Here is a 22,894-nt window from a genome sequence, read left to right as displayed (position 1 = left end):
GGTTGGACTCCATGATCTTAGAGGTCTTTTCCAACCTTAATGATTCTATGATTCTGTGTTTTGAATTGAAGTTAACGGAAAGGGAAAATCTGATCAGAATAAAGTTGCTTTGCAAGCGGTGGACTCTTCCATTTGCTTTCAGTGTATTTGGGAAGTATTTTACCTGCTTGCTTAAGCTTCTCTGGTGCTAGCTTGTGTTACCACCTCCTTTCCTTGCAATTTATCAGAAAGCATGGCTTTTTGAAAGATGATCCTGAACATAGGTAGCCACGTTCATAAAAGAACAAAGGCAGAATTTTATGGCATATGTTACTTCGACTTGTGTTTGCACACAACATCTCCACTGTTCAGCCCTGCTCTGTTGTTAGATCACCATCTGTGTAACAGCACATGGCAGCGGCGTTAATCAAAATGCTGCACGCTGAAGCTACGTTTCCATCCCGCCTTGTGACATGTTTAAGCATGATAGCACCCAAGCTGTGTCATAACAAAACCAAACCCTATTTATATGGATTTGGACAAAAGGATTATAAACATAAGCCTGGTTCATTATCAGACAAGCTAGAACTAGTCATGCAGGGTTTAATTTACAGTATAATGATTCCAAAGTTTTGAAAACCCTAAGCAGCAAAATCATTTTCCACTGGACCATATGACCAAAAAGTACAAAATAATGCTGTAACTGGGCCTTTGTATTCAGTTGCGATTGATCATTTATAGGTAGAAAGCTGGATTTAAGAGTTGGGGGGGGAAAAGTGCCCTCGATACACTTTCTGTGTTAAAAGTGCAAGATCCCATTTACTGTTCTCAATAATCCTGTTTCAGAATGCCAGGGTGAGCAGTCTCAGCTGCACAGAAATAATTTTAAACTGAGATATATTATTGTGTGAGCATTTGTATTTATGTTTAATTTTCCTAGGTGAAGCAAAACTCCAAAGCAGGCTCTTTCTCTGCTCAGGTATCTTGCAAATCAGGTCTGCTGAGCTGGTTTTTTTTTTTTTTGGAAGGGATGTAGTAATTTTTTTTTTTTTTTTTTTACTCTCTTTCCCCTCCCCCGGCTCCTTTTTGAATAGGAAACCTCCATTTTAGAGGAGTACAACATTAACTGGACTCAGAAGCTGGGAGCTGGGATCAGTGGTCCTGTTAGGTAAGACAATACACCTGCGGATTTGTATGTAATCTCAGCCTGTTTCATTAGCTGTGGAGAAGTGAGTATGTATTTTAATTGTGATGTGATATGTGGAAGACTCTCTTTATAAACAAATAAATGTCTCTGTAGTCCATGCGGGTCGTAGCTGATGCACGAGCGAGGTATTGTCTTTTATGGGATATGTTTGAAGTAAAAACGCTCCTTGCCTCTCTGCGTCACCCTGTCTCACTGCCGTATTTCCGAAGCAAAGCAGGAACAGGAGTCGGTTGTGAAACGGTGGCAGCAGAAAATTCTGCTCAAACACCTTTGTCCTTTTGATACTAGTGTCAGCGTGGTGCAAAGGTCACTGCTCCCGTCTACGGTATCATCACTTGGGGCATCAGCACTCTGCGCGCGTTAGCTATTTTTACCAGTTATTTTTTCACATCATCATGTGAGGCCAAAGCAGATAGTGCCACGAGCTCTGCATCTCATACCAGACTTGTCCATCATGAATTTCAAACCCCTGTGGGAACTAGATGCTTTCTGTAAAGCAAAACATACGTTCCCTTTTCAACAAGAACTCTCCCTTTTGGGAGCGGGAATTTGCACAAGCGCTGGAAAACAATTGTCTGCGCCTCTCTGTTTCTGGGCGCTTGGCAGGGCGATTGTCTTTTGCCACCATTTATCTTCCTGTCCAGGCAATTGGTTTCTCCTCATTCATTTTCTGTTGCTGTGTTGCTTCTGATCTTTATTAAAATATCCCTTTGTTTTTTATTCTTTTAGCTGCCTGTTAATATGTGGGCCCTTCCCTCTGACGCAGTTCAATTGTTAATGTTAAATGGGGGAAAGAGAGAAAAAACGTGCGCGGCACAGTTGGTGGCCTTGCTAAAACAAGGATTTCCATTCAGAAACACTTTATTTATTGCAGACTACACCCTCCGTTGGAGATATTCAGGCTGCCACTGCGTGGCTTGGGTTTTTTCATCAAAAGTATCTCTTCAGGCTGACTGTCTAGAGTGCATTCTGCTTGTCTGCAGTTGCCCGTTGCTCTGAAGTACTTTTTCTGCATTGCTGAAAATACAGCTTTGTGTTAGGTGTTTCTGCATAATGTATTAGATTGTTGTGGAAGGCTGAAAACTGAGGCTTTCAAGCTGGGACGTGGTGACAGGTGCCCTGTATATTCCAGATTGCGGGCATTCCTTTTAATTCCCATGTGGAGAGCAAACTCATAACTACAGATCAATTGCTTGAAGTGTCTCTTTAACATTCTTGCTGACTGAATAATTTTATTGCTGTAATACCAGAGTCTGCGTGAAAAAATCCTCTCAAGAACGCTTTGCACTGAAAATTCTTCTTGATCGTCCAAAAGCTAGAAATGAGGTATAGTTTCTGTTTATACTGTCTGCCTTCTGACACACCGCAAAGTCTCGCCCTTTTGGTGAATTGTTGCAATGGTTTAAAAAAAAAACCCAAAACGTGTTCTGCAGATCTTGCTGTGCAACATTCCTTGGGTTTGATCCTCTAGCTTTGCTGTGCTCAGTTCCTATAGGACGAGGTGGTGGGTGTAACAGAGGGTCTTTCAAACTCTGAGTTTGCTGGAGGTGTTAGCTGTGTATGTACAAGTGTAATTTATAGAACTGCATTTTAAAGCTAGTGTTCTCCCTGTGTCCCATGTAATGTAATATGAATAGTTCAGAACCGATTTTGTTTCCATGCATCTCACTCTTGGATGTCACTACTCTAAGAATTGCCAAGAATGCTTCAAGTTGCGCTCTAAATGGTATGGGTTTGTCTGTGTACGAGAAACTAAATAAGCTCACTGATACCGTTTGTGACTTACTGTGGCTGGCGAGAGCGTCCCAAGGTACCAAACTGTCAGTCTATCAAAAATGATGGGCAGTCATTCAAGTTGTCATGAAAGCAAAAGAAGCGTTAATTGTCCTCAAGGTTTAGGTAACTTCCATTTCTTGTTACTGAGCAAATTCTCATTTAAAATTCCCAGGGAACAATAATCTGTTTACAAAGAGCATCAAACCTTGGCTTGATTTAGCAGTCCAGGTAGCTTTAAACTGGGGACAATTCCTTAGGTTCCTGTTTCAGAAAGTCAGAACAGGAGATGAGGTTTCCCATGTTGTGAGTGCTAGACCTTGAGGCCATAAAAAGAGATGGATTATGGAATTTCAAGTTTTATTCATGACTTTTCGGTTTCAATCTTATCTCTATTGCTACTTAAAAGCTAGTTCTAGCTTTAAATTATTAAAAAAACAAAAAAACCCCTTAAAAGCTAGTTCTAGCTTTAAATTATTTAAAAAAAAAAAACAAATCAAAGATTGGGCTTTTTCTGGAACTCTTCTGGGTTTTATTCCATGGTCTGTAACAAATAAGTTGGCATGTATGATCTTTTTGTCCTAGTCGGTCCAAGTAGTGTAATGGCTGTTGGTCACTCATATAAACGCTTGTAGGCACTTCTTACTTTTTGAATAATTTTAAATTGGGTGTGACTGGTGCTGAGCACAGCTGGCTGCGCATGGGCTCGTGTGTGCCGTAGTTTTGGGGGCAGAGGGAGGAGGAGAACTGGTCAAGTACGTGTCACTGTGTACAGTAACGTTTCTTCCCTTCTCTTCAAGGTACGTCTGCACATGATGTGTGCAACACATCCAAATATTGTTCAAATTATTGAAGTTTATGCTAACAGTGTGCAGTTCCCACATGAATCCAGCCCAAGGTAAGATTACATAGGGTGATTATTTCCACAGCTTGCTTTCCATGTTTAGGCCAAGGTATAGTGGAGTTTGCTTTTTTTTAATCACAGTGTGACCAAAATGAATATTTATAGGGTGTTCCAGATATGATATTTATACTCAGACTAAGCGACGCTTGCTTTTTCCCCTGTCAATGCCCAGACCTTTGCATATTTAAATGAATTTGCCTCCTTCACTACTGGTTTTGAATACATCTTCATTTCTTAGGTTTTTCATTGATTCAGTCTGTGATACCGGCATTGTCTGAGAGACTATATTAGCTTCTAGCTTCTGTCCTGCTTTGATACTGCTTTAGTAGCTTGAATTGAATTGTAACCTTTAAGCCTCCTTCTGCTTTCAAAGCACTGTTAAAGCAGGATTGGAGCTGTGACTTTTGTTGCTACCTAGAATCCTAAGTGAGATCCTTTTACGTGATGGTGATGCCTGTGAGCCACTGGGAAACTCAGAGTGCTAGTCTTCATTAGTCTTCATTAAAAAAAAAAAAAAAAAAAAAAAAAAAAAAAAAAAAAAAAGGATGAGAGAACCGTTTCTAAAAATACTAGGTTCTGTCCTGTAAACTCACAATACATTGTCCTGCTTAAAATGAACACAGCAAAACATGAAGCGGACTTAATATTTTTCATACATTAATATCACTTGGGATAAAAACATTGTCTTCTAATTGGATATTAGTTGAGGAAAAAAAACCTTCTGAACTAGAAAACTAGAAGAGCTGGGAGAACTAAAGAGCTGAGACCTGTCTTAGTCTCTGAAGTATCTCATTTTGCTGTGTGGTGAGAAGAACCAGAAGTTAGTTTCTTGAGGATCTAGCAGTCCTGATATCTACGCTTCCTATTTGTTGTCCTTCATAATTATAGCAATAAAACTGTAAAGTAATGAGGTACAGTAGAGTATCCAGACTCAAAAGCATTAAAGATAATTCCTCAACCTTCTGCTTCTAAGTTGCCGTGAACATCTTTAGTGCCTAGGCAGACCGGCATGTCTGCAAGGATGGGTGCAGACAGGTGTACGCTGTGCTCTGAGCCAGCTCTAGCCTGGAAGCTGTTTAGCCTGTTTAATGCAAGACTCTACCTGCTGTATTATTCTTTGAGGGCAGAGTTATACGTTGATGTGTCTAAACGGCTTCCAGGTCCAAACTGGCTTGCTGGTGGAAAGCATGGGTGGAGCTTGCACGTATCTGAATGCATCCATGTAGACATGTCCCTGGTGGTTGTTCCAGCTGGATGTGGGAGCCCAACATGAAGAGCAAACTGTAGATTCCTGGCTGACAATCAGTGAGTCAGATTGTGCTGGGAGCCAGAAAATCCTGCAGCTTATATGCTTAAAGGCAAAATTACAGAACCAAAATAGCTCTGACAACTGTAGGAGAAGCAAGTATGTGTCTCTCTTTCGGCCTGCGTCAGTAGATATGAAGTATGCATTGTTAGCTTAGCAATTCTGTTATTTTTTGATTATTTTTAATATAACAAAATGAAATGCTTTTGAACAGGGCTCGGCTCCTAATTGTAATGGAGATGATGGAAGGGGGAGAGCTATTTCACAGAATCAGCCAGCACCGGCACTTTACTGAGAAGCAAGCAAGCCAAGTAACAAAGCAGGCAAGTTAACACCCATGTATAAGCAAATCCATGAATGATAATGGCTAAAGTATTTAACAATTTCTTGGGGTGGGGGGGTGGGAAAAAAGGAAGCTAAAAATCCTCAGTTCTGATCCGATGATCATTGCCTGCTTTGTTATAACCTGACAATGCCAAAGTTTTAATAGAAGTAAAGAATTTGAAGGTGTGGGCTAGTTCTTCTGGGTTGTGACCCTGAAGTCTCTGCTGTCCTTAGCAATGGTTTTCCTAACCTGGTCTACAGAACACTTCACCAAAGAGAGCTCTTTTCTTGCACAATCTTCCTGCTGTATGCCTCGCTGTTGTTCTAAAAGTGTTACCTCCAACAGTCCACAGGCTCTCGCCAGACCCCGCGTGGCTCCTGAGCTCCAGTTGGAGAATCGCTCTTGGCCATGATGCAGACTTGGCGTTTCTCTCACCTCTTGGGCGGGGTAGCAGACAACAATGTACATGGGTCCTGGGCCGGTGGTTTTCAAGCTGTATTTGGTTTTATGGAAGTCCTACCTATCATGGAAGATAACAAGAGGAATGTACCACTATAGTGCATGTTTTCTGTGCTGTTTGTTCTGATGTCATTTTTCCTTCTGCATTTCTCTACGCAACTCACTCTTGAATGTTGTGTTTTGTAGCCTCCATGGTATTTATTACTAGAGGTTTTGGTGTCCATTAGGCTCTTTGTTGCTTAGTGGTGCATCTGGTGTGACTAGCTTATATCCTGTTAGAGTAGGCAGGATGATAAAGCAGAAGGGCCTCCATGAGATTCACTGCAGGGATCCCCAGTGTCAGTTCCTCTCAGTTCTGGGGTGAACTTGTTCCTTTTCACTTCCAAGCTGTTGGGTGACTTGTCAGAAAGCTTGGATTAATGGGAGGGTTGCAGGAAAGATAATATGGCTGTATGTTGTGATAGCCTTTCTAGGGAGCCACAGCAGAGGACCAGCAGGTTGCTGTAAGGAACCACAAGGCAGAAGGATCTTGCTGTCAAAATGGCTGAGCTCTTCTGTACGGGAATTGGCACCATGGCATGAAGCCGAGGGCCGGAGCTGCCATCGTTTGCTTCTTGCAGAGGTTATATTGGCATTCCAAACGAAAGATATACAAACTGTAGGTGAGAGGCTATACTGGAGATAACTGATCAGTAAATGTCCTGCTCGCACACCAGTGATCACTGCAGTGAATAAAGGGAAGAAAACATGAGACAAGATATTACAGCATTTGTCATAAATTGATATGGCGGTTTATGAATATATCCATATCCCAACCACTTGCTTGCCCCTAAGCTGAGGAGATAATGTTTGGTACTGAGGCAAAAAAGAAGGCCAAATCAGTTCATCTTACTTTTCTGTCTTGTGCTTTGACTTGTTTCTAATTAAATGCTAATTGTGCTGTTACCTTTTTGGTTTCATCCAACAAAGAAATTAGGTGGAAGTACAGAATGATTCTTGACAGTTTGTTTTCATGTCCTTTGGGCTGTTTGACAATGCAAGGCAGTCTCCAGGATCGTTTGTTTTCATGTCCTTTGGGCTGTTTGATTTTGACAATGCAAGGCAGTCTCCAGGATTAACATGTTGGGAAAATCTTTTAAAGCTATACCAAAAGACAAGACTTTGAATTGAATTCTGACTGTGTGTACACTTGGGTTATTCATGTCCCAAGTAACTCTTTGCTTTAATGTTTATACAAGTGAAGTTTGAAAGCAATGTTAAAGCCTTATTCTTTCATCTAGTGGTCATTGTCTTGAACTACGGGTCTTAGTTCCTTGTACCCAGTAACAGTTAAAAACTTGTCACAAAGCTACCTCGTTTTCTCTGGGAATGTGTTTGTATTTGTTTCTGAGCTAAGTTAACACTGAAGTTCTCTTATCACAGTAATTTGCAGTCTTCTAAGGACTCAGCGCTTCACCCAGAATACTGAGTTTGGGTAGGATCCTACAGAAGCCAATAGGAATACTTTCAAATAAGGGTCGTGTGGCTTTGCCTTACTTTTTCAGTAGTGCTGTTTAAGTATTTATGCTTTGGTTTTCTTTAAATGAATTGCACTTTCAAATGTAGAGCTTTCATGACTGGGTTACAGGTTTCTAAACCACAGCAGTGTAAGAAACTGTCTTTGAAAGAAACAAGTAATGCATTTCTGTGTAATATCCCATGAAATGAGTAAATTGCAGGCAGTACCGTCAAGAATTAAAGAATAAAACTGCCTGAATGTTAACTCTTAACTCAGTAACAAATGCAATAAAGTATCCGCTGAAATATTGAAGCAAGAACCTGCTGTTGACTGTTAAACAGAATATAATTGCTGGAGAGCATGCAAGCAAGTGTAGTGACCCTGTAGGCCTAGCACAGCATGTAAAAGGACACTGTCATGATCTGTTTCACTTTTGGGGGGCTAATAATGCCCTGAGTTAGTCAAACTAAGATGGTTGGGAAGCCCAGTACAACTTAGCTTTTATTTTCTGTTTGCTTTGAGTGAAATGCAAACTGAAAAGCTTGGTGGGTTTCATTCCCGATTGTCGCTTTACTGCACTATTGCGCAGTATGGCCAGGCTTGTCTTAACTCAGAATTGTACCCAAGCGGAGTGAAAATGTTTGGGGTCTAAGCTATATTGGCAATGTCCTTTTTAAAGCTAAAATAACTGTCCAGGCTAAAGGAGGAGTTCTGTAATTGTGGTTGATTTATTGTGCCCTTTTTCAGATAGCTTTGGCTTTGCAGCATTGCCACTCACTAAACATTGCACATAGAGACCTCAAGCCTGAGAATCTCCTCTTCAAGGATAACTCTCTGGTAAGATGAAGACTTGGTATTCTTTGTTTACTGCTGAATTCTGTGAAATGGCTCAACAGTGATTTTCAGAATAGTTGTAAAATGACATTAATGCAATGTTTTGGTGACAAAAATTAATGACCTTTTTTGGCTTCGTGCTTTTTCCATACTCTGATCTGCTTGGAATACAGTCCGTCCATGCTGCTGTTAAATATGGGTCAGGTTCTCCACCTTAACATAGAATCCTGCTTTGCTGAGGAGATGATCTGCTCTGCCACATTTCCTCCCTAGGTGTCATCAGGATGTTCTAACATGCATTATAGGTGCTTTGATGTATCCAAGCACTTGCCTGTTTCGTTCTTCTCCTGCTCATAACCACCCTGTATATGCAGTGACCCCCCTACAATGTGCTTAGTGTTTTCCAAATCTGAGAGGGGGACTGCTTTTGACCCAGAGCACACAGAAAAACAAAAATGTTTATTTCAAAGATCAGTTTATGACCTTTTAGCTGCTTTGTGAAATGGTAAGGGTATAAATACAAAAGAGGAGTACGTGTGGCAAAGGTAAGATGAGTACAAGGTGAGAAATATGTATTAGAAAAGCTGATACAATGAGATTTTGTAATGAAGCCTCTTCTGCTTGTTTTAGGATGCACCTGTTAAATTGTGTGACTTTGGATTTGCCAAAGTAGACCAAGGTGACTTGATGACACCACAGTTCACTCCATATTACGTAGCACCTCAGGTAAAAAAACGATTACAGTTCTAGGCTAAAGGGGAATCATTATCTTTATTGCCTGTGCCTCCGTAACCACATCATTTTAAAAACCTTTGCTATCCTATTACGGGCTTCTGGGCATGGGAATCTTGTATAGTAGCCACCTTTCAAGATGGAGTGCCACAGTGATCTATTGATTACAGCAGGAGATCATGAGGCAAATTGCCCAGACTGTGTTCTTAGCACTGACTTATTGCTGATGCCTCCTGACTCTCCCAAGCCCGACTCCCACCGGTGAGACTATTCCAGGATTTTGACAATTGGCCTTTAGCTGCATTAAAGCAGTTGGTTTGGAGAAGTCCCCGCTTCGCAATCCTTCTTCCAGCTCAGGCTCATTCAAGATTACATTAAAAAGGACTATGCTGAAACAAAAAGGTTCTGTAAAGGCAATTGCCCAAAAGGAAGGCAGTGCCAGGGGGTTACCCGTTCACCTTGGCTTGGCAGTATGCGTTAAGACATAATCTATAATTACGGACAGGCTGTTTTTTGTAGTGCTGCTTTCCCCACTCTCTTTTGTGCTTTGTGTTGGAGTCTTGAAGAAAATTATAAGAAAACTGCAGATAGATATTTAATTGCAGTACTGGGCATGTCGGCAGCCTTCAATGACTAGGAGGAGCAATTGCAGAGATCGGACATTGCAGCCACAGTCGAGTGCCCTGAAAATGCCTCCTCAGCTGGAGCCTGCTGGTGAAGGGCCATGTGCACTACAGACAGGGTTTATAAAACAAATGAACTGCCAAACCGGTAGAAAGCTTTTCCTGGGCGTATTTAAACTGAGTTTTTTGTAGAAATCCAGAAACACAGATTTGATCAGCGAGGGACAAATTTGATGTGATTTGTTCATGGGAGAGGCAAAAAGGGACATCTCTGGAGCTAGGGTTGTCCTCCAAACACACTTGAGGTTCTAGTTCCAAAGCACGGAGCTGTTAGAGGTTTTGAACAAAAGAGGTGTGAGCAATTGCTTTAATTCGGGCGAAACTGGAGTTTTCATCCAAAGCAGCAGAATATTTTAGCTGAAATTTTCCCCATGTAGGAAGTTCCAGTCTTTCTTAGGAAGAACAGTTTGACTTTAGCAGAGTCTTCAGTAGCTGGAATAAGTCCACCGAATGGAAAAGCACCAGGCATCTTTGGCATAGGCATTGCTGTTTGTGGTGCCTGTAGATGAGATGTATTTTGCATTTTTTTTTTTTTTCCCCCCTCTCATGGCAACAGGTATTGGAGGCACAAAGACGGCATCAGAAAGAAAAATCTGGTATTATCCCCACCTCTCCAACACCTTACACTTATAACAAGGTAAGCTATGAAACAGTCCACAAGTCGATATCTTTAAAGCACAGTGTCTTCCCCACCCCCCCGATGTATCTGCTGTAGAAGTAGTCTATAGACACAGTGCATCACCTAAGGCAATAAACTTTATTGCCCTGAAATTACACACTTATGGCCAGGAGCAGTAAAGTTGTTCTGATCTCTGTGACAGGAATGCATCTAACCAGCCAAATATCTCACACTGAGTAAAAAGCAGGATCTAGAGGAAGCAGTAGGGAATTGTCATGTTGTTTGCTGTTTTGTGTACGTGTGTATTTTCAAGTGTAAGGAAATAGTATCTTTGGCACTGTATTTTTCAAAAGTGTGGTTCCTTTGGCTTTTCTAAAAGGAGTGACCAGGTATACAGTGGTACTTCTCCCCTTAAATGTATTAGGTTCAGACCAGGTTTCATTCAGTTGAACTGGCAATTTAGAAGATAATGATCTGTGCAGGTAGCTGTCTTTCTCAGTTTAGAAGTGACACGCTAAAAGGCGCTGCTGGCTCTGCGCTCTTTCTGATAGAGCAAATAATGAAATGCACATTTGGTCCAAGCCTAATTAATGATCCTCTAATTAAAGAAAAAATATACAAACACTGTTAAAGGAGCACTAAATATTAACAAGATTTTCGAGAGAGTAGAATGATTCTGCTGGAGTGTGACCGCGTGGGAAGTTTTCACCTCCACAAGAGGCTGGTTCAAAGGAAACTTCTTTTCTCCTGTCAGCCAGAGTTTCTGCATGTGCAAAGCACTATTTAGGCTATCTTGTTCAGGGAGGTGTGGCGATACCTTGTCTGTATCGGGGATCTTCTGCAAAATGACCAGTAGTGTATTGTGTCGTCTGTAGCAGTAGCCATGGGCAATGACAACTGCTGCTAGAGTTGTGTAAAGTGTTGACAGAAAGTGTCCTGAAAGGTTGTACTCCTTTTTGGTCATTCCAAAACATTTTCCTCCATATTATCATCACTGTCTCCTGCTGGCTTAGCAGTGTTTGAACCACTGAGTGTTTTTCTTTCAGAGTGTCAATTTTGATTGAAGTTAGCTGGTTTCTGATTGCAGTGCTAAGTATCTACACTGATTCCAGTTTTAAGGATGGTGTTTAACCCACCACATGCTAGAGGGGGTAGTTTGGTATATAGTGTTATGTTTCAGTAGCATTCTGTAGAGAACTAAAGCGAAGACGGGCAGAGATGAGAACTTTCACTGAATTAGTCCGCGTGGGTTTCCTAATCATGAATCTGCCTTCTTCAGGGATACGATTATCTGTTCTCCATCCTGGAGAAACAGCTTGATGATTGAAGCCAGACACTTCTTATAAGAAGAGTTCTCAGAGAGGTGCCAAGACAGAGTTTCTTCTGCCCTCTCTTGTGTGAACCCCAGTCACAGGGAAAGTTTGTTTTTTATAAATTTTGAAAGTCTCACAAGGCTCAAGAACTCCACTTCTGTGGATTGAAGCAGATTTACTCTCCGGTAACAGCCCTCTCCAAGGGACTTCCCTCTCTTTCATTGTAAAAGGGTAGATGCAGTTCCAGAGACACCTAGAAGTGGTTGCTCACTGTTCATGTTGGTAACGGTTTGACAGCTGTTTTGTTCTTTTAATGAACCAAAGAGCCCTGGCCATGGCACCTGAAGTAAAATATGGGCCATATTCTTCTACAGAATGGAAGAACCTTGAAAACAGATACCAACTGGAGTTGATTCACATACTGACAAGGTTTAGCTGCTGTGATCTTCTGGGATTTACAATGTGATACAGTGATTTTGTTTTCATGTTTCATTTAAAGAATTGATCGGTCACTCTGAACTGCTTTCAGCCATGGTGGCACTAACTGCAAAGGCTGCTGAAAGAAGTGGCCTCATCCTTACCTTGCCAAGTGTGACTCACTGCAAAAGCAGCATCTGGCATACGCTTAGTTCCCCAAAGTAGACTGTGATAAACTCCCAGGTACACTGTCCTTCCACAGCAATTCAGAGCCTGAGTGGAAATGCCTGTGATCCATCCTCATGATCAGCAGCTCTATCCCACAGATTTAAATTGGAGGAAAAAAACACGTCTTTGATTCCCTGTGTATTTTTATTAAGCTGTGTGTGTATTGGATCAAATATAAGTGTGTATGTCATGGCTGGACGGGGTTGACTCTTGAGAAATAGAATCTGAGAACCATATCAACGAAGAATTTAGACACCTGTTTCCTACTTACATGCCTAAAGTCCCATTGATTTCATTAGAAATCATCTCCGGTCAATGGAAAAATGATGAGATTTAGGTACCTAAATAGAAATTTAGACTTCTAGAGCCATCTGAGATAGGCTTAAACTACTTGCTGAAAAGCATACATATGTGGGGTAACTCCTTGAAGTTTCTTTCGTTGTCAGCATCCACATGTTTTGTAGAAGTCAAAAGCCAAGGGTAGGATTTAATGATCGGTATGAGCTGATCTAGGTGTATTCCCTCCAGAAGGAAACAGCCTCACCTTTGAGGGCCTCTTCCTGGGTCGGTGTTGATCCAGTCGAAAAACAGTTATTGGAGTCAGGGATTCTGTGTTTGCTGAGTTCATGCGTACAGCTTCATGAACACTGGTGCTGTCCCAGAGTATGCGGGGGAATACAAAGCCTGGGGCAGACAGGGTGGTGCTCAGGCTGCTTCTGTTGGCAGCTGTGCAGACTTCTGTCTGTGTAAACAGATTGCAGAACCTCCCCGTTTTCCCAAATCTGCCCTTGGGTGTCTTTCCATAGTCACCTGAACCTGGCTGGAGTTCAGGCTTCTGCTTACGCTTGGCTGTGTGTTCCTGTCCATCTTTGTGCTGGCATAAACCTTTGGGAGTCCCCTGGAGGACTGATAGGGCTGGAAACCAAGCCAGTGAAAATAAATGATTAGCTGCACAAATGCTAGTGTTGGCACAAAAGAAATACTGGGAATGGATGGCCAGGGTTAGAGCACGTCCTACCAGCCTGCACCATGCCATAACCAAGTGATAACAGCTGTGTCCTTAGGGATATGGTCTAACAGAAGCTTGAATTGAAGTCTAGGCTGTTATAGTACTCTTCCCTTCTTCCTGAGTAGTGTCTATGTTGCGTGAATGCACAGAGATCCAGATGGGAAATAGATCTGGCTTTCAGCTGCTTTACTGAGCTGGTTTTTGGCTGGATCCACCTCCTGGATGAACTTCTATACCACATCAGGAGTAACGCTACTGCAAGGGCAGGGGAGGGAGCTCCAGGCTGGGGTGGGAGGACAGGAGGGAGCGCAGCGTAAGCAGCCGTGAAATACCACTCCTGGCTTTCTGAAGCTTCTTTGTCTCCGTGGCTTTCAGGACGTGTGTTTTTCATTACAGACCTCTCTGATTAAGTATCTCTGCTAGCTCGTTTGTTTGATGGTGTTTCTTTTTTTAGTCTCACATTCTAAAAAATGACTGTATTCTGTTTTATGTTCTGATACTGAGAGACTAGGATTCAAGTATCCTGAGAGATGTAATAAATGCACAGCTTGCTCACGCCTCTGATGCACTGGCTGTTTCCATACAATTTACCATTGCATAGCACAGAGTTACAGGAGCGCTTTCTGTAAACAAGCTACTTTTGGGTACTGGAAGTAGTTTAGCTTGGCAGCATGGAATTATCTTGTGCTTACATATTTGCCATATTTATCCATGAATGTCCTCAGATGGACCTTTAGGAGGAGGCTGAGCTGTGTTTCTGTTTTCTTAGGGAATCGCATAGAACTTTTAACATAGCTACACCACTGCTTGCTGCAAATTGCGCCCCAAAGTGATCATTTCCTTGCTTTCAGAGCTGTGACTTGTGGTCCCTGGGTGTCATTATTTACGTGATGCTGTGTGGATACCCTCCGTTTTACTCCAAACACCATAGTCGGACAATTCCAAAGGACATGCGGAAAAAGATCATGACAGGAAGTTTTGAATTTCCAGAGGAAGAGTGGAGCCAGATCTCAGAAATGGCGAAAGACATTGTGCGAAAGTGAGTCAGTTGAGGAAAATGTTGTATTGCTCTTTGCTTATATTAAGAAATTGGAAAATCACTTCGAAGTGCATTATCACAGAGGGCTCATTTTTCCAAAGGCGGGGGGAATTGTCTGCAGCATATACAGCTGAAAAATTTTCTATCGTATTCAGCACGAATGAAGTCTGGTAAATATTTTTCTTTCCCTCTCTTTTTTTTCCTCCCCAACTGTTGTGTTCAATTTTTGATGTCTCCTGTCTCTGAATTTACTAGAGTACGTTGTGCGTTTAGTCTTCAAGGGGAGTGGGTACACTGCCTTGCTTCAGAACAATATAGACAACCAGCTGCCACATCTGCAAGTGCTCTGTAGGCATGTATCTCCTATGGTAATGTCTAAACTCCTGTTAAAATCAGGGGGCATTTAGGTGGCATAATAGGAACTAGTAGATCTGTCCCTTAAAACCCTGTGCACATAATTACAGTCTAAAAGGGGTCAAGAGAGAGGCATGGAAAGGGAGGTGAAGATCTGTCACAAGGTGTCAGACTATGAGATAAGGTTTTGCATCGATGTTTTATTCTAAAAGCTAATGGAAGCTGTTTTTCATGCAATGCACATCTCGATTGCAAATGTTTCAAAGACTGTGATCCCATGGTCCTGTTTGAAAGCAAGAATGTGGCACTGACTAGGTCTTGACCTCACTTATTTTTTTAAAATGTGAGAGAGACTTGCTGCCTTTGCTTGTATCGCCAGAGGAACTGGAAGGATAAAAGCAACATAAATAGAAAAAAAACAATCTGTTAAACAATTTTAAACTGTCACTGTCTCTTCTGACATACTGTAAAATCTCCAAGGACTTAACATTGTTTGGAAAGGGTGCCGGGACCTGTTTACAGCAGTACAGAAGAGCCTACAACCTTTCACTAAATAAACTGCAGATTATATTGCAGTGAGACTTCTGCTTATACGAAGGTCAACTCTTTATTCTCACTGAGAAGCTTCACAGTCAATAGGTTTCATTGTCTTTTAAAATGGCCATGAAACTCAGCTCACAAATGTTGTTACTTGGATTCAGTTCACTTCACTTAATTCTCTCACTAATGTTATCAGGACTTCCTTTCCCGCTTGTCTTTTCCAGCCAATGAGTCTGAATCTGTGTTTATGGTGCAGGAATACATTTAGACTTTATAGAATTCTGGATAAGTTTACATTTTATTTATGTAGACTGCTATTCATATGGAGTCTTGCTTCTGGAGGTCATATTTTGCATTCAAGCAGCTGCTTCCTTTCAAGCATGTCGAGCTGATTTCTGACCTCAAGCTTTATGAGCTGGAGTGCTTGATAATAGGTTAGGACTTTGAAAACCTATGGAAAAGGAATGCATGTGTCTTGGGTCTTGTATTAAAACTGAACTTATGACCTGTTCGGCAGCATGGCCTTGCAAGTGAAATTTATGAGCTAGCCTGTGGTCCTGCAGACACTTTGTAAAAGTTATTTCCACTTTCTTGGTACATTAAACAATTCTGCTTTGCAGCCAGGAAGCTGATTTGGAGTATTGTCTAAGAAAGTGTAACAAACTCATCAAATCATTCTGTTTCTAATTTAGACTCTTCGGATAACTTGTCAGCACTCTGTGTGAAATCTTACTTTTTTTTTATTAAACAGTTGTGATTATCATGAGAACGTGAGTTTATCTGCAAAACCTCTTTCCAGGGTTTCATTCTAGTAAAATTTAATTCCATGGAGTTTTCAGAGCTCACAGAATAAAGTTCCTTGTATTTTGAGGTGCTGTAGCTTGCCAAAGTGTCCATTACTTGAGGCTTTTGCAGGGGGAGAAAAGCTAAGGTTGCATGGTGAAAGCAGTTAATTCAGCAAACAGATTACCAACTTTGAAGCTTTGCCTCACTTCACCATGCCCAGAGTCCTTGGTATGAGTATGGACTATTACACGGATGAGCTCTAAATGTGCGTTTCCAGAGAGTGTTAGTCTGGATCATTTCCAGTTCATCTGGAAGATAATTTCCCATCTGGGAGGATGTGAATATAGAGTTCAGCGGTACACAAGTATTACTAAAATGACTTTCAGTGCCTATCTTTTACACTGAGTTGCTGAATGTAACTGAATGAGCTGTGATAGCATTAAAATATCTCCACAGCAAGGGTCGGTGAAGCTGGTAGAAAGTCAGACTGCTTTTGAGTCAGCTTAGTGTTCTAGTTGTTAGGAGGAGTTTCTTTTTTGGCCTCTCTGATGCTTAGAGATTGCTAAGTGCTCTGATCCCAGACAGAGCAGCACATTGTAAATCAACAAAGACCTCTTTATGGACTGATTGATTCCTCTCCCAGGCTGCTGAAGGTCAAACCTGAGGAACGGCTGACCATTGAAGGTGTGCTGGACCACCCCTGGCTCAACTCCACCGAGGCACTTGATAACATCCTACCCTCTGCCCAGCTGATGATGGACAAGGTCTAAATAACATTTTATTTTATCAAGAATGTTGCATAAAGGAGCTGGGTAGCTCTTGGATGGCTTGAGTGTTTTCTTTCACGTGGTGTTATGCAAAGAGCTCCCCTTCTGCCTTAATGAGAGCCTGAGATCTCTGTAGGAAAATGGAAATGGTTCCATTTGAAATTTGGGCTAGGAGAAGATGCTCCAAGATACGCGGTAAAGAGCAGCCATGTGCTAACAAGTAGAGAACAAAGTATGACAGTAAACATGCCTGAGGACTCTTCTGTAGGTCTTTTCTCTTCCCCCCCCCCATGTTTTATACCTGACTACAGCTATGACCTCATTTGTTAGCAGCAAATGAGTAGCCCTTCTTGCTTCCTTTAAACTCTGCTCAAAGAGGAGTTCAGTCAGCACTCTTAAGCTTGCGAACATGAGAAGTAGAGGTGATCCTTTGTCCTGTTCAGCCCTTGTGAGGTTGGGATGTATTGTCCCACAGTCAATGACTGTAGTTCTAATCATGTCTTGCATAATGCAAACCTGATTTTTGTTATGCATGTCCAAAATAAATGGGATTTTGGTGCTTTTTTTTTTGTCCATGGCTAACATCATCCATGTATTGTTCTCTAATTCACAAAGAAGCTAATTAAAACATGAAGTGCAACTCTCTTCATTCCAGGCAATGGTTGCAGGGATACAACAGGCTCATGCAGAACAGCTTGCGAACATGAGAATCCAAGACCTCAAAGTCAGTCTCAAACCCCTTCACTCCGTCAACAACCCAATCCTGCGCAAAAGGAAATTACTGGGGTAACTCTCTAAAGCTGTTTTTGAAAGATCAAAATGTAGGCAGCCGTGATGCCAGGGGACCGACCTTAAGCATATTACAGGTTCATTCAATTGTAACCATGCTCCTGAGTTTCTGATTTGATTGACAGACTCTTCATGCTGAAGTGGGTAGTTGGAGTCAAGTAATATTTGCACAATATGGTGTGTCTTCCAAGATATGCCAGTGAGGGCAGGAAGGAGATTGGATAGTGTTGTTATATTATACAGGTAGCAGAACAGCTCTGTTATGAGAAGATGGGTCGCATGTTGAGTAAGGTAGGGCAAACTGGGAGAAAGAATTCTGATATTTTTTTTCTGATCCTGACATTTATTTACTGAAAAAGTCAGGTAGTCTCTCTCTCTTTGTTCAAGTTACCTATCTGAAAAATAGGATGATGCATTTTAGGATTACCCTTACTTGAATTAATTTAAAGGATATTTATATTTCTTCATGTTTAAAGTGGTCTCATAATGCAGGACATTGTTACAATTAATGCTAAATCTAGCTCCCAGTCCCAGCTTTCCAGAGAGTGAAAGAGAGCATTATACTGGTTCAGTTATGCAACGAGTAACGGACTTGAGTTGCATTCAAACTATAATTGTTTCCTCCTTGTTCTTTTGCAGCACTAAGCCAAAGGATGGTGTTTATATCCATGACCCTGAGAATGGAAGTAATGATTCCAACGTGGCTCTGGAAAAGCTCAGAGATGTGATTGCTCAGTGCATTCTGCCACAGGCTGGTAAAGGTTGCCACTTTTAAGAAAGTTACATTCCTAAACATGCAAGACACTGACTTTTTACTGTGCCTCAAGATTGGTCTGTGTCAGTAGTGAGGAAGGATAAACAAAACTCCTGTTGTCCTAGTCAGTCTCAAGAGGAAAGCATTGTCTGTGGACTGTAATTTTGGTGCATGCCTAATATGAGTGTCGACAGTGACATGCAGGGCTGTTAAAATAACTTTCAAACAGGAGTGTCTGCTTTCAAACCAATTTCCTAGTTTGCATGAGGCGAGGAGGAATAACTGCACATACTGTTGACTGAAGCTCTGAATGTTGCTGCGAGGCAGAATGACAAACCTCCTGTTTATCTTTGTTCTCCTAAATAGGAGAGAATGAAGATGAGAAGCTGAATGAAGTGATGCAGGAGGCGTGGAAGTATAATCGGGAGTGTAAGTTGCTGCGAGACACTCTTCAGAGCTTCAGCTGGAATGGTGAGGAACTCTTCCACGGAGAATGGTGCTAATGTCGGGTGAAAGAGGGGAAGCAGTGACCTCCTTACATGGAAATAAAAACAAATTTCTTGAATTTGTGTCACTGATTTAGGTTTTGACACTGTTTTAGCCCACCTGCTGGCATGGATGTTCTAGAAATGAGGTTGAAAGTTCTGCTTTAAAATTTCTATTTGAGGTTCAGGGTAGAGTTTTCAAAGGCACCAAGTCATGTAGGAACGTAACAGCACAGATGGATCATCACTTTAGAAACCACTTTAGCTGTTTTGAGCTGGTTTCCTTCCAGCTGTTTATTACCCTCTTTCCACTGGAGGCTGCTGCCCTCATCTATGTTAGCACAACATCTCTTCTGCTCAGTTTGTATAGGAAACAATTAAACTAGGCCAGCTGCCTTGGGAGTGTTCAGGTGGCTCCTTGACAAAACAGGGTGGCAGAGGTGTCGGCCCCCAGGAGCAGATGCTGATGAGTATAAAGAGACCAGCGGCATCAGCCAGGTTCACAAGGGCTTGGCCGTGCCTCTTCCCTCATTCTGTTTTTGTTTGGTTGGTTTTAATTTAGGTTTTTAAGTGTTCAGTTTTTTTTCACTGGAACTAGAGATCACAACTCATTTTGGTTCCCTTGCAAGCGTTGTCCTATGTTTCTGTGCGAAGCATTGTTCTGTGTTCAGTCAGTGTATGACTCCAGCCATGATTGCTTTCCTCCTTGTGCCCAGCACCAGCTGACTACCTATTCTTCTCTTTTCAGGCAGAGGATTCACAGATAAAGTGGATCGACTAAAACTGGCAGAAATAGTAAAACAAGTTATCGAAGAGCAGACAAACTCCCATGACTCTCAATAGCTGGAGCTTCTTAATCTTATTTTTTTTACCATTTAAGATTTATTCTTTAACTGTAAAAAGTATTTTTATGTAAATTAATAAATCATAATTATTTCAGTAAATTTCCATACTGCTTGAAAATGCTGTATAGTTGTAGATACAAAAAAATCATTGGTACTGTAATATTTTTTTAAAACTCAGTTCCTTGAGGTATATATTATCACTTATGTACTGTTAATCATGAGTCCCCCAGATGGGGCAAATTATATTGTTAAAGACCATTCTTTTTCTTAATAACCAGTTGCAGAAGCTGCCTTCCATCTGCTATACATACAGCCAGCTGCAATGACTATGTATGTGAACGAGACAGCCACAGTTTCTCAACACCCTGCTCAGTAAGTACTTGAAGCAAGTGCTGTGAAACACAAACTTCATAGCTACCCTTTGCGCCTAAATTCTGAGTCTTTATGTAGAGGCAACTAAATAGCCGCCTGTTTCGCTAGATGACCCGAGAGCCATGCTTGGCCTTGCCAAGGGCACCTGAGTCCATGTGCTTGCTGTATTTTTCAGTTCTGATCAGTAGCCCTCTTTTTTAATTCTTCCCCATCTTCTTCAGACCTTCTTTAAAGCTTAGCCCTCCTTTCTTTCTTCTTCCCCATCTTCCTCAGACCTTTTTTAAGGCTGAATTGGCCATTCAGCATAAGAATCCTCTTTTTATCACATTGTTCAACAGCAGTATAGAAGAATGTTCTAGTTACTTATGTACAAGTTATTTTTATTTTCATGGTGGGATCTTCTACGGACAACGATAAGTGTGGGCTTCATCTGCTTCGGCCCCAGATCAGCAGTTGGTGTGTGTTCCACCCATGTACTCCATTCTTTCCTTTCTAGAAGATCCAACACTTGGTTTCAAACGTCTGTTGTTTGAAAGAGATCATCCTGGCAAGGGTCATAGTGCTGCTGTGTGAATCCACCGGTGATCCTTCTCTTGTGTCACCCTCTGGAGTCCAAGCTCCCCATCTCTTTGATGCCTTCGAGCTCCTGGGGGAGCAACAGATGCAGGGCTGCTCCTTGACACACGTCCTTATGCTGCCTGGACCATGAGGCTGCCCAGGGCAGATTCTTACACTAGTCTGGAACATTGGCTCCAAAAGCTGCTTTTTTAATCTTAATTAAACAAACAAATGAAAAGAATCTGTACATATTTCTAGTTTTCTACCTTCTGATGTTTTTCTTTCTTTTGAGACCGGTCGAAGGCTTTTTATAGAGATATTTTGGTACTAAACCTGTGCAGACGTTGAATTGAGTTTGGTCTGCAGACTGAAGTGCCAATTCAGGGCTATTAGTAATGACTCTTGAACATTATTGTTATATTTCATAGCTCGTTAATTTTGGGTTTACATTTACAAACCTGAGCCATGAATCTCCCAATTACTCTTACGGCAGTCCAGCCTTGTTCTTTTTTGTCTTTTTTCTATACCAGACTTCCTTGCAACCTTTAGCTTGGATGGCAAACCAGTGTCTGACTCTTTCTATAAAATTTTGTAAACAGTGACTTAGTTTTTCTACATGAAGGAGATACTTCATTTCCCATTCTTCGTCAGCACCTTGTCAGCTTTCTTTTAATCCTGTTGACAGTTTTCCGATACCTGATTTATTGCGGAGTAAGAACCACAGTCCCTACTTAACCATCGCTTTCTCTGATGGAAACGGGGAGTTTTTGCGTAAGCCAGAATCGTACCTCTGACACTACATGGAATATTTGTGCACTGACATCTGTCGATGGCAACTGTAGAGAATTAGCAAGAAACAAGAGTATTTGTCATTTCTTGGTAGTATCTGCAAGTTTGCAGGCCCTATATGCATTTCTGTCCTTGCCCTAAATTCTAGGTCATGTCAACATCCACACAATCTCTAAATGTAATGGATCATTTCCTTTTTAACTTGAAATACATTTTTTTTTTTTTCCCTGAGAAATCTCATTGTATTGGAACTTTTAAGTATCGCAAATAGAGAAATAAACAAGGAAATCACCTTTATTTGAATGGGAGTGCAAAAAATTCCCCATAAAAGCACTTTGCAACTCTGCCCTCCGAGGAGGAAAATACTCGGGCAGTTTCTTGGGAGCCAGAGCTTGTTAGCAGAAAAATGGATCAGATTGTAGCTACTCTCATGGTCAACACACAGTGCAGTCAGCAGAGGCTACTGCCACGCCACAGCCTGATACGATCCAAGCACCTTGTGCGCAACTTGGGGGTGTAACGCACTGGGACCTATTTTTTCTCTGGCAGGTTGCTCTAGTGTTAAAGACGCCAGTAGCGAGGCTTGTGTGCCGTTGGGCGACGGTCTGTAGGAAATGGCTTCAGCCTGTTTCTGCAGCACCAGTGTGCATTTGGTATAGTGGGGAGCACCTTGGGGTGTGAGAGCAACTGCTGCTCGCCGACATCCAAGGCAGCTCAGAAATAAGCAGAGGAGATGGGATCTGCCTGTGCATTAGAGGGTCCCTCCTCTCTTCGTGGTCCTTTGACTTGCGCAACGGAATAATTTCAAACTGTTACTGACAGTGAGGTGGGTACATCTGCGACTGACTGTGAAATGTTTTGGTGTCTGGAGGGAAATCAAATTCTAAGGGCTTTTGTGAATAAGGAACTGCTTTTTATGGATTTACTATAGATTTTATTGTCTGTGATAAATAAGTAATGGCCTGATCTAAAACGGAGGTAGGAGGGACAGATTGAGAAAACACAATTTGAAGATTCAAGGTCAAATGGTTTTATTTCTATGAGAAAGTTGATTATTTTACTCTTTAAAAAGTTATGGTTTAGATTTCAAAATTAAATACATTTTAATGGATTCATTTACATATTTTAAAGTAGTATTTTACTTTCTCCTTCTTCTGTTTTTTATTTTTCAGTTGACATAAATGCAAGATACCTTGTCTTGATTATGTAAGGTTTTACTTGGTTAAAAATCTACTGATCCTTTATAGCAGACTGTGAATATTGTAAATATCTTGATATGGAAGGGTCGTGTGGGATCAAAGAAGACATTCTTTGTACAAACACTAAAAGGATAGGGAAAGCTCATAGCAGACTGTGAATATTGTAAATATCTTGATATGGAAGGGTCGTGTGGGATCAAAGAAGACATTCTTTGTACAAACACTAAAAGGATATGGGAAAGCTCTGCAGGTTTGGGTTTTTTTTGAATTTTATTTAAGAGAAGAACCTCTGAAATCATTTGACCTTTCCAAAATTTTCTGTATATCTGAA

At 41.4% G+C, this 22,894-nt stretch overlaps 1 protein-coding gene across 5 annotated transcripts in view; it reads left to right on the top strand.

Moving 5' to 3' along the window:
• MAPKAPK5 (mitogen-activated protein kinase-activated protein kinase 5) overlaps positions 1 to 22,610 on the top strand; it is a 24,972-nt gene extending 2,362 nt beyond the window's left edge. Inside the window, exons 2-14 of one of the 5 annotated variants that reach the window (XM_009283865.2) lie at positions 1,074 to 1,147; positions 2,437 to 2,512; positions 3,760 to 3,857; positions 5,384 to 5,492; positions 8,199 to 8,288; positions 8,916 to 9,011; positions 10,257 to 10,337; positions 14,138 to 14,325; positions 16,649 to 16,769; positions 17,428 to 17,558; positions 18,201 to 18,322; positions 18,682 to 18,786; positions 19,549 to 22,610. In XM_009283865.2, coding sequence (XP_009282140.1) covers positions 3,772 to 3,857; positions 5,384 to 5,492; positions 8,199 to 8,288; positions 8,916 to 9,011; positions 10,257 to 10,337; positions 14,138 to 14,325; positions 16,649 to 16,769; positions 17,428 to 17,558; positions 18,201 to 18,322; positions 18,682 to 18,786; positions 19,549 to 19,643 — 1,224 coding nt within the window. In that variant the 5' untranslated portion in view covers positions 1,074 to 1,147; positions 2,437 to 2,512; positions 3,760 to 3,771 and the 3' untranslated portion in view covers positions 19,644 to 22,610. Of the gene's footprint in view, positions 1 to 1,073; positions 1,148 to 2,436; positions 2,513 to 3,759; positions 3,858 to 5,383; positions 5,493 to 8,198; positions 8,289 to 8,915; positions 9,012 to 10,256; positions 10,338 to 14,137; positions 14,326 to 16,648; positions 16,770 to 17,427; positions 17,559 to 18,200; positions 18,323 to 18,681; positions 18,876 to 19,548 lie in introns of those variants that run through there. The other 4 variants (XM_009283866.1, XR_657804.1, XM_009283864.1 and 1 more) reach the window with 4 other exon arrangements.
• Positions 22,611 to 22,894: the final 284 nt, after the last annotated feature.

This window comes from Aptenodytes forsteri, unplaced genomic scaffold, assembly GCF_000699145.1.
Source record: "Aptenodytes forsteri isolate BGI_AS27 unplaced genomic scaffold, ASM69914v1 Scaffold118, whole genome shotgun sequence".
Classification (NCBI taxonomy): domain Eukaryota; kingdom Metazoa; phylum Chordata; class Aves; order Sphenisciformes; family Spheniscidae; genus Aptenodytes; species Aptenodytes forsteri.
The sequence above is the reverse complement of the archived record's forward strand: the minus strand, read 5'-3'. Positions and strand labels throughout refer to the sequence as shown.